Genomic DNA, 10570 nt, shown 5'->3' on the forward strand with positions numbered 1-10570 from the left:
CCTTGCAGGCTGCGAGTTCTTTACCACTGCACAACTGAGCTGAACCAGCGCACCTACCTGTTTCTCCAGCGTGTCTTCGAGAAGTACGATGCAGTAAGTAGCTTGCCGGGGAGGGGAGGGGAGGGGTTGCAACGCCACGGATGTTTCCTGTCTCACTCATGTTTTCTCTGTGACCAGGATAACGACGGCGTCCTCTCTCCCATTGAGCTGAAGAACTTGTTCAGCGTGTTCCCGTACTTCCCCTGGGGTCCGGAGGTCTTTAACACGGTGTGCACGGATGAGAGGGGCTGGGTCACTCTCCACGGCTACCTCTGCCACTGGACGTAAGTCTTCCTCTGGAACTGCCTGCATTTGGCCACTGACTGGTCTTAGAGCTCGGGTAAAACCCATGAGACTAACTACTTGAGGACAACTAACTTGTGCAAAAGCCGAGCCAAGCCAAAGTTGTGAGAAGAGGGAGTGGTGGGCATCGATAGGGTAGACAGTCAGAACCTTTCTCGCGGGGTGGAAATGTCCAACACTAGAGGGCACAGCTATAAGGTGAGAGGGGGGAAATATAATGAGAGATGTGCAGGTCAAGTCTTGGATGGTGGGGGCCTGGATCGCTAGGGGTGGTGGTGGAGGCAGATACGATAGTGGTGTTTTAAGAAGCTTTTAGATAAGCACATGGATTTGCAGGGAAAGAAGGGGATGTGGATCATTTACAGGCGGATGCGATCAGTTCAGCTAGACTTCATGTTCAACATAAATATTGTGGGCAGAAGGGCCCATTCCTGAGTTGTACTGCTCTATGTTCTATGTCTGAACTATTGTGGTCAATGATAGACTACAGAGGGTTGCTGAGCCGGCCTTCCTCGGGCCTGGCTTCAGGGGTTCCACTCTCGCCTGTAGGTTCAGCACCACTCGCAAAGACTTAAATGTAGAAGCCAGACCAACACGTCCAGGCCACGACATGGAGAGAACAGATTAAACCGAGGCCCCGACTCTCACTGGTGGTCGGGAAGATCCTGCAGATTAGTGCCAATCAGTGCAAGAGAAGTTAGTTACATTTCTTGCAAATTGTGTGCCACGAAGAGATGAGAAATTAGTTTATTGTAAAATGTACAAGTACAGGGGATGATGCAATTGTGACTTTTAAAAGGCTTTTCGTTACATGCATGTAGAGGAATATAGATCATGTGCAGGCAGAGGAGATTAGTTCATGACAGATATTGTGGTTCGAAGGGCCTGTCCCTGCACTGTTCTGTGTTCTATGAAGCCCAGTTACAATTACGAACGAGCACTGCTTTGCTCTGCACTGTCCTCCTGCAGGTTCACGGCCTACCTAGATGTTCACCGCTGCATTGAATACCTGGGATACCTGGGCTACACCACCATTATGGAGCAAGAATCACAAACTGCAGCCATCACAGGTAGGGAGCTGCACTGGGTGGGAGACGAGGTTTGTCGCCTTAACAGTGAGGCTCCCAGGAGCCCTGGTGTAGAGTCGAGGGGCAGAGCTCTGTCCGATTATGTTCAGAACCCAGGGCAGATGGGAGGGTGTGCGTGTGGAGAGAACAAAGTCTGATAGTGGAGATACAGAGACAGCAGATGCTGGAAGCTACAGCAAAACACAGAGTGCTGGAGGAACTCAGCGGGTCAGTTTCAAGCTACAAAGTATTCGCTACAAGGAGAATTATGGATTGTTTTCTCTAACGCTGGGGGTTGAGGGCAGACCTGTTGGAAGTATATAAAAATATGAGTGGCTTAGAAAGTGTAGTCAGTCAGAACCTTTTCCCCAGAGAGGAAATGTAAAATACTAATAGGGAAATGTCAAAGACTAGAGGACATTACTTTAAGGTGAGAGGGGACTAGGTTTAACGGAGATGTACGGGTTTTTTTGACACAGAGGGTGGTGGGTGCCTGGAACGTGCTGCAGGGATGGTGCTGGAGGCAGACGTTAGTGGTGTTTAAGCGGCCTTTAGGAGGGTTTTAGATAGGCACATGGATATGCAGAGAATGGAGGAATATGGATCATGTGCAGACAGAGGAGATTATTGTCGCCATTCTGTTTGGCAGATACATAATCTGCCTGCACATGATCCATATCCCTCCATTCCCTGCAAATCCATGTGCTTAGCTTAAAGCCTTGTAAATGCCACTTATAGTGAATGGCTGAAGGACCTGTTTCTGTGCTGCACTGCTCAGAGTTCATTGCAGACATCATTTGGGGAGTGAATAGACAGAGAGTGTTTTGGGTTGGGGCCTTCATCAGACTCAGTCTGATTAGTGGTGTTTATCATCTTTAATGGAAAAAGTGAAGTTCTTCCTGCAAAGCCCATGCACTAGCCCAGAGACAGTTTCCAGAGCTGGTGTCAGGACCATCACCCAATAAAGGGCCATGTGACTAACCACTCCCTCCCACTGTCGAGCGGCTTGAGGTCCTTTGAGAAATCTGCTTTGTGCAAGTTTCAAGTGAGGAGATGTGTAGGAAAGAACTGCAGATGCTGGTTTAAATTGAAGGTAGACACAAATGCTAGCGTAACTCAGCGGGTCAGGCAGCATCTCTGGGGAGAACGAATGGGTGACTGATTTTCAGTCTGAAGAAGGGTCTCGAACCGAAACGTCACCCAATCCTTCTCTCCAGAGATGCTGCCTGACCCGCTGAGTTACTCCAGCATTCTGTGCCTACCTTCAAGTGAGGAGATTGCAGGCGATGTATAAATTATTAGCAGGGAAGACTTGATGGGCTGAATGGCTTGTTGTGTCGGGACATGGCTCTGATGCACCCAGTGATGGCGTGGGAGGACCTATAGAGCTGATTGTTGCCACCGTCAGGACAGGAGTGAAAAGTAATCTCCCTCCCACGCCTCCGCCTGCCCCCACGACACTCTGTCCCCACCAGCCCTGGCCTCTCCTCACATGGCGGAGTCTCTGCTGTCACGCGTGGGAAACGCTAATCATTCCCCATTGAAAATCCTTTTGTTTCAGTGACTCGAGCAAAGAAACTGGACTTGGAGAAAGGTCAGACGCAGAGAAATGTGTTCCTGTGCAAAGTGATCGGACCCAAGGGCACTGGGAAAACTGCCTTCTTGCAGGCCTTCCTGGGACGCAGCTTGCAGGTAGGTGTAATGAGCCGGGTGTGTAATGGGCCAAGTGTGTAGGGCAGGGTGGGTAATGGTCGGTGTGTGATGGGCCAGGTGTGTAATGGCCAGGTATGTAGGGCAGGGTGGGTAATGGCCTGGTTTGTAATGGGCTGGGTGTGTAATGGGCCAAGTGCGTAGGACAGGGTGGGTAATGGACCAGGGCTGTAATGGATACGGGGTATAATGGGTTGGGGGTGCAAAGCCACAGGACTGGCGGGCTTATGAGGTATAGCATAGTTAAAAGATACAGCATGGAAACAGGTTGTTTGGTTCACCAAGTCCATGCTGACTATCAATCACCCATTCACACTAGGTCCATGTTAGCCTACTTTCTCATACACTCTCTACACACTAGGGGCAATTTACACAGGCCAGTGAACCTACAAACCCGCACCTCTTTGGGATGTAGGAGAAAACCGGAGCAAACTCACACGGTCACAGGGAGAACGTGCAAACTCCACACAGACAGCACCCATTGTCAGGATCAATATCGGGTCACTGGCGCTGTAATGCAGCAGCTGCGCCACTGTCTGCCGTTGGGCTGGTGTTCCTTCATTAGCACTGCATCTGTGCCCTGTCATCCATATGGACTGTTGTGGTTCAGGAGGAGATGCTTCTGGGTAACCAGGGTGTGCAATAATGTGACGATGCTGCCCTGTGCTCAAACTGACCGTTCCGACTGCACTTTCAAGAAGTCGGGTTTACTCTGATGCTGCTTCACAGCTCCTTGTGCATTGTTTCAGATGCAGAGTGAGATGGGTGCAGATCTCTGCGACTTTACAATCAACACAGTGCAAGTCAACAGCCAGGACAAGTATTTAATTGTGAGTACAGATCATTCCGCCCTCAAACATTATAATAATATGGAACAGTACAGCACAGGAACAGGCCCTTTGGCCCACAATGTCCACGCCAAACACGACGCCAAGTTAAACAAATTTGCTTTAGACTTTAGAGATACAGCACAGAAATAGGCCCATCAGCAAACCGAGTCCGCGCTGAGCAGCAATCACCCCGTACACTAGCACAATCCTACACACTAGGGACAATTTGCAATTTACAGAAGGTACATCAGAACCTATAAACCTGCTGATCTTTGGAGTGTGGGAGGTAACTGGAGCACCTGGAGAAAACCCATGCAGTCATAGGGAAAACAAACAAACTCCGTACGGATCGAACCTGGGTCCCTGGCTCTGTAAAGCAGTAACTCTACCACTGCGCCGTAGTACTGCCATTATCACCACCAATTTTGGTGTCATCCGCAAACTTACCAACCAACCCATCTACATTTATGTACAAGTTATATCACAAACAACCGAGGTCCTAGCACAGATCCCTGCAGCTTTGACATTAATCATCCATTACCCGATATGGAGTTACGCATTCTGTTCCTCCAGAACTTCCTTCTGCCGTGTACACCATACACTGTAAATTGATGTTAATTCAGTTTAAAACGCTTTAGTCCAACACACTTGTGATCTGAAGAGGGGACTCGACCCAAACTGTCACCTATTCCTTTTCTCCAGAGGTGCTGTCTGACCTGCTGAGTTACTCCAGCTTTTTGTGTCTACCCTTGTGACCTATCCAGTGCTAGGATACTCCAGCACTTTGTGTCTAACTTTGCTACAAACCAGCACCTGCAGTTCCTTTTTTTACGAATTGAAAACATGCTGGGCCTCAAAATGTTGGTCCCTAGAGTTCCAACCTGCATGTGTGTATCCATCTGTGTCTGTCTGCCTACGGCATCTCCCCCCCCCGTGTGAATTCACTCATTCACTGATCCTGTGCGTGTCTCCTTTGTCTATCTCTGTCTCTGCGTCTCGCTGTGTGGGTGTGCCCTCACTATCTACAAGCTCACTGGTTGCTCTCTGTCCTAGCTGCATGAGGTGGATGTGGACTGTGAGTTTCTCAAAGCCTCCAATGCCACCTGCGACGTTGCCTGTCTGATGTACGATATCACGGATGCCAAGTCCTTCAACTACTGCGCCAGCATTTACAAGGTGAGCTGGGAGTGGCGGTCTGACAACTACAAGTAACAGGTCAGGCTTTGCCTTTTACCAGAAAGGCCAGGTTAGGTTCAGATTTATTATTGTCATGTGTACTGAGGTACAGTAAAAAAAAGCTTTGCTTTGCGTGCTATCAGATCAGATAATACAAAACATTTCACTCCTTATCTGACACCCCTTGTCTCCGTTTCACCTCCGGCCTTTATCATATACCCACCTATCTGCTAATTTAACTCCTCCCTCACCTGTATCCACCTATCAGTTGCCAGGCTTTGTCCCACCCCCACCTTTCTTTTCCTGCTTTCACCCATCCACTCAATCAGTCAGCAGAAGGGTCCCGACCTGAAACGTCATCTGTCCATTCCCCTCTACAGGTGCGGTCTGACCAGTAGTTTGAGAGTTATTCCAGCACTTTTTGTTCCGTTCACGATTCAGCGTCTGCAGTTCCTTGTGCCGACTGGAGTGGATTCACATTTCCTAAAAGGAAAAAGGACACTCCTCTGTTATTGCTGTGGGACTGGGGTGACCCTGCATATTCCTGGCATAGGACAATCAAATAGGAAATGTTAAGATTTTCATAGCTGACAACCAATTCATTCAGTAAAATGTCTAAGTAGAAACTCAGTCAAAGTACCGAGACATTGGACACACAAGAAATGAATAATGAAAGGCCTGGATAGAGTGGATGTGGAGAGGATGTCTCCACTAGTGGGAGAGTCTTGGAACAGAGGGCACAGCCTCAGAATGAAAGGATGTACCTTTAGAAAGGAGATGAGGAGGAATTTCTTTAGTCAGAGGGTGGTGAATCTAGAATTCATTGCCACAGACGGTGGTGGAGGCAAAGTCAATGGATATTTTTAATGCGGAGATTGACAGGTTCTTGATTAGTAAGGGTGTCAGAGGTTATGGGGAGAAGGCAGGAGATTGGGGTTGAGGGGGAAAGATAGATCAGCCATGATTGAATGGTGGAGTAGACTCGATGGGCTGAATGGCCTAATTCTGCTACTATAACATGAAGAAACTAGATGGCGGGTCAGTCTGAAGAAAGGTCCCAGCCAGAAACGTCGCCTGTCCCTCCCCTCCACAGATGTTGCCTGACCTGCTGAGTCCATGCAGCACTCTGTGCTTGGGCTGTCTGCTAACCTCGGGGCTTGTGCCTTTGTGCAGGAACACTACATGGAGAGCCGCATCCCCTGTGTCTTTGTGGCGTCGAAGGTGGACCTGCCGGAGCAGAAGCAGGAGCACGGAATCACACCACTGCAGTTCTGCTACAAACACCGCCTGCCGCCTCCCTTCCACTTCAGCTGCTGCAGTGACAGCGCAGCCAGCTCGCCCATCTACTCCCGCCTGGCCCTGGTCGCCTCCTTCCCGTGAGTATCTCCCAACACTCCCAGCTCACCGCAGTGTGCACTGATCGAAATACACTGCGTGCAAACAGGCCCTTCAGCTCACTGTGTCGAAACTGTCCTTCAACACAGCCCATGTTATTCTCACACGTTCCCATCACCTCCCCCACATTCCACCACTCCCTGTACCTCAGCAGCAATTTAAAATGCCCAGGTAACCTCCCCACCTGTGGGTTTTTGGTTGAATTTATTGAAAGATCAAAATGGAAACAGGTCCTTGCTGTCCATCGATCACTCGTTCACACTGGTTCTATCCTCCCGCTCTCTGGTCTTCAAGTGACGGGCAGTGGTGGCTCAGTGGGCTCCACTTGCAGCCCGCGATCCACCAGGACCTCCGAGCATGGGCTGGCTTGGCGGCTTCCCCTGTAGGTTTTGGTACCTCTCCTCTAACCCGCGCCCTCTGTACCTCCATGTGGCCTCGCTGAGCTTTCCCTTGCCTCCGCACCATGCGGGCTGGAACAGCGGCCGTGTCGCGATCAGTCCCGAGTCTGGCCTTCACTCCAATGCTGTCAGGCAGCTGGGAAACTAACACTCGGGTAACTGGTCAATTGGGAATCTTTTGGCAGGACGGTCACTTACAAATGTGCAGCATGGGAATAGGCCCTATGGCCCACAATGTTCGTGCCCAACATGATGCCAAGTTAAACTAATCTCCTCCACCTGCACGTGATTCATATCCCTCCATTCCCTGCACATCCATGTGCCTATCCAATAGCCTCTTAAACACCACTATCGTTATTGGCCACCACAACCAACCCTGGCAGCGCATTCCAGGCATCCATCACCCTATTGTTAGAAAAAAACGTACCCCGCACATCTTTAAACTTTGCCTCTCGTTCACCTTAAAGTTATGCCCTGGGTTCTTTGACATTTCCAGCTTGGGAGGAGGGCTCTGATCATTGGATAGGTACCGGTGGGAAGATAATTTGTGTGGGAATGGATGGACTAGACAGGCTGAATGTCCCTTGGCGTGTGGTAATGATTGTCTCCCTCTCGCCTCTGCAGCCACCTGAACGATGCCGAGCTCAGCACCTCCTCCCTCTGTCTGCGGGTCACGCTGGGAGCCGCCGTGACCGCCCTCCTCGCGTTCGCCCTCTACAGAGCACTGGCCAGGCACAAGTAGAGGGGCTGAGTGGCAGCAGCGAGGGGCCGAGCAGTGCGGGGACAGTGTTCCAGGAGCGGGGACACTGAGGATAAACCAAGTGAGGCGCCGAGCCGCCTGATGGGGCAAAGCCACAGGAGTGACCCTGTCCAGCAGCCAGGGCAGGCCAGGCAATTCACTCTCTCACTTCCCCACCACACACAGGACTGAGGCTTACTCTCTACTCACCCTCAGCACTGAGGTTAATGCTCCCCACCTTAGATACAACTTTAATAAGTTCTTGGAGCAGAATTAGGCCATTCGGCCCAACAAATCTACTCCACCGTTCAATATTGGCTGATCTATCTTTCCATCTCAACCCCCATTCTTCTGCCTTCTCCCTGTAACCGTAGCATAAGTGCGGTTAATCCTCCCCCACCACAGATGGAAGTGGTTAACTCTCGCCCACCACTCTCGGGAGTGAGATTCACTCTTTCCTTCCCCATTCTCGGGAGTGACATTAACTTTTTCCCTCCCCACCCTGGGAGTGAGGTTAACTCTCCCCCACCGCAGGCTCCGGGTCAGACTGCGGGGGACCTGTCTTTTGTACAACACTCTCAGACTGTACACTGGTGGTGCAGTCCTCATTAGTGTCAGGGCTCCTCAGGGACATGGCAGAAACCAAATGTTTCTTACACTATTTTTATACAAGAGTTTGCATCTGTAAGTAAAGATGCAGGGTAATAAATTGCAGGATATTTTTCCACATCAGTAACACTGAAGGGGGTTTGTGTCTTTACACTTTATAGAGATAAAGTGTAGAAACAGGCCCTTCATCCGACCCATCAGTGATCACCCCATACACTAGCGCTATCCTACACACTCAGGACAATTGACAGTTTTTACCAAAGGCAATTAACCTATAGACCTGTATGTCTTTGGAATGTGGGAGGAAACTGAAGCACCCGGAGAAAACCCACGCAGTCGCATGGTGAACATGCAAATCCGTACAGACATCATCCGTAGTCAGGATCGAACCCAGGTCTCTGGCGCTATAAGGCAGCAACTCTATGGCTGTGCAACTGTGCTGCCCTTTTTCCTGTCTTTTTCCATGTTGCCGCTATGGGCTCAGGGAGCAGGTGGCCCAATGTTCCAGGGAGAGTGACCTGCTGGATCCTGGGGCCCGCACCCAACCTTTACCTTTGTTAATGACTCTCACATGCTCAGTCCATGGGAAACCAGATTACATGGCAGAACCCTTAAGCAGAGACAGAACATGATCTGGGTTGCTGTTGTTCGAACCCACCCACCCAACCTGCATGCACCGTGTCTTGAGTCCTGCGTTTGTAGGTTAATCGGCCTATCTGTGCAGTTTGCACGTTCTCCCTGTGACCATTTGGGTTTCCTCCCACATCCCAAAGATGTGCAGGTTTGTAGGTTAATTGTAAATTGCCCCGTGTGTGGATGAGAAAGTGGGATAACATAGAACTAGTGTGAACGGGTGATCGTTGGTCGGCATGGTCTCTGTGGGCAGAAGGGCCTGTTTCTATCTTGTGTCTTTTGAGCACATGAGCAAGACATTTACTTCAAGTCGTGGTGCTGCGGTCTGTCCTGCTTTACCCATTTATCTCCTTCACCAGCGACCGTTTCTGAATCTCCACAGAGATGTTAACAGTGGGACCTGCAACAGGAGATCGACAGCGGCAATCACCCCCCCCCCCCCCCCCCCCCCCCCCCGAAGTAAGCTGCTGTTCCCAGCGGGTTGGTTTGGTTCAGTAAATGTGTCACCAACTGACGGGAGGAGACACCATCTAGGGCAGGAGTCACTCACTAAATACCCCTGTGGACCTACAGTACTTTTTAAGAAATTATTTTTCTAACTACAGTGGGTTGAACTATCCTAGAGTGTACATTTTGGATGAAATAGGTATTAATATATAAAATAGTAGTGATCCAGGCTTCCACGCTCTCACCAGTGTCCGAGCGTTCTGATTGCTGCTGCTTCCTGCTACTAACCCTTAGAGGGCAGAGTGGCCTTCAGCTCGAATACTGCCGGACACATTCTTCCAAACAGAAAGCAGCACAGCACAGGCCCTTCGGCCCACAATGTCTGTGCTGAATATCATGCCCACGTTAAACCAATCTCCACCTGCACATGATCCATATCTATGTGTGTATCTCAAAGCCTCTTAAACACCACTATCGTGACTACCTCCACCATCCCTGGCAGCGTTTCCAGGCACCCACCACTCTGCAATATTCATGTGTCTGTCTATAAGTCAACCTGAGGATTGAGCTGAGGGCATCAGCTGGGCCTGTGACCCGCTCCCTTCCCACCAAACGTGCCTCGACCCTCAGCAACCCCTCAGTTTCCGCTTGGCCAACTGGCGACTGCCATTCGCCGCTGGAACACTCGGTGGGAGTGAAGGGAGAAAGTTGGCTTTGCTCGGCCATCGATGTAGCGGCCCCTGTGACTGGCGGCAGAGAACTTGCAAGGGGGTGAACAGAAGCCCAGAGCCCGTCTGCAGGTAGGCAGCTGGAGGGGGAAGAGCTGTATTATTGAAGCTGGCACTCTCACCTCCTGTCAGAGTGGCAACTTCCTTGAACATTTCTGTGTGTTTCAATAGACTTTATGCACCTGTCAATGGAAATATAAATATATTTTTCAATTTTCTTTTGGATTCAACAGTGATGTATTTGTATTCGTTGGTTGGCGTGGACTCGGTGGGTCGAAAGGCCTGTTTCACACCAGAACAATTAACATGTTAAGTTAGAGACTTGGTCGTTAAAAGCCATATTTATTAATATCTGCCAGGAGAGGACATTTTTCCTTGCTCTCTGGTCTGGCTCCAGATCCACAGTGATAAACCACCCTCTGAAATACCTGAAAAAAAGCTGAGGGGTGATCTTATGGAGGTATGTAAAAGCATGAGGGGATAGATCGTGTGAAGG

General features: G+C 50.0%; 1 protein-coding gene across 3 annotated transcripts in view; it reads left to right on the forward strand.

Annotated features, from left to right (window-relative positions):
* Nucleotides 1-10292, forward strand: part of LOC116985711 (mitochondrial Rho GTPase 2-like) — a 30224-nt gene extending 19932 nt beyond the window's left edge. Inside the window, exons 12-20 of one of the 3 annotated variants that reach the window (XR_004415337.1) lie at nucleotides 9-93; nucleotides 178-323; nucleotides 1312-1412; nucleotides 2971-3101; nucleotides 3869-3949; nucleotides 5003-5125; nucleotides 6299-6501; nucleotides 7543-8408; nucleotides 8447-8488. Coding sequence is in view for 2 of the 3 variants with exons in the window: in XM_033040621.1 (XP_032896512.1) it covers nucleotides 9-93; nucleotides 178-323; nucleotides 1312-1412; nucleotides 2971-3101; nucleotides 3869-3949; nucleotides 5003-5125; nucleotides 6299-6501; nucleotides 7543-7660 (988 nt within the window). In the remaining variant the exon portion in view is untranslated. Of the gene's footprint in view, nucleotides 1-8; nucleotides 94-177; nucleotides 324-1311; nucleotides 1413-2970; nucleotides 3102-3868; nucleotides 3950-5002; nucleotides 5126-6298; nucleotides 6502-7542 lie in introns of all 3 variants that reach the window. The other 2 variants (XM_033040621.1, XM_033040623.1) reach the window with 2 other exon arrangements.
* Nucleotides 10293-10570: the final 278 nt, after the last annotated feature.

Source organism: Amblyraja radiata, chromosome 22 (genome assembly GCF_010909765.2).
Source record: "Amblyraja radiata isolate CabotCenter1 chromosome 22, sAmbRad1.1.pri, whole genome shotgun sequence".
Lineage (NCBI taxonomy): Eukaryota > Metazoa > Chordata > Chondrichthyes > Rajiformes > Rajidae > Amblyraja > Amblyraja radiata.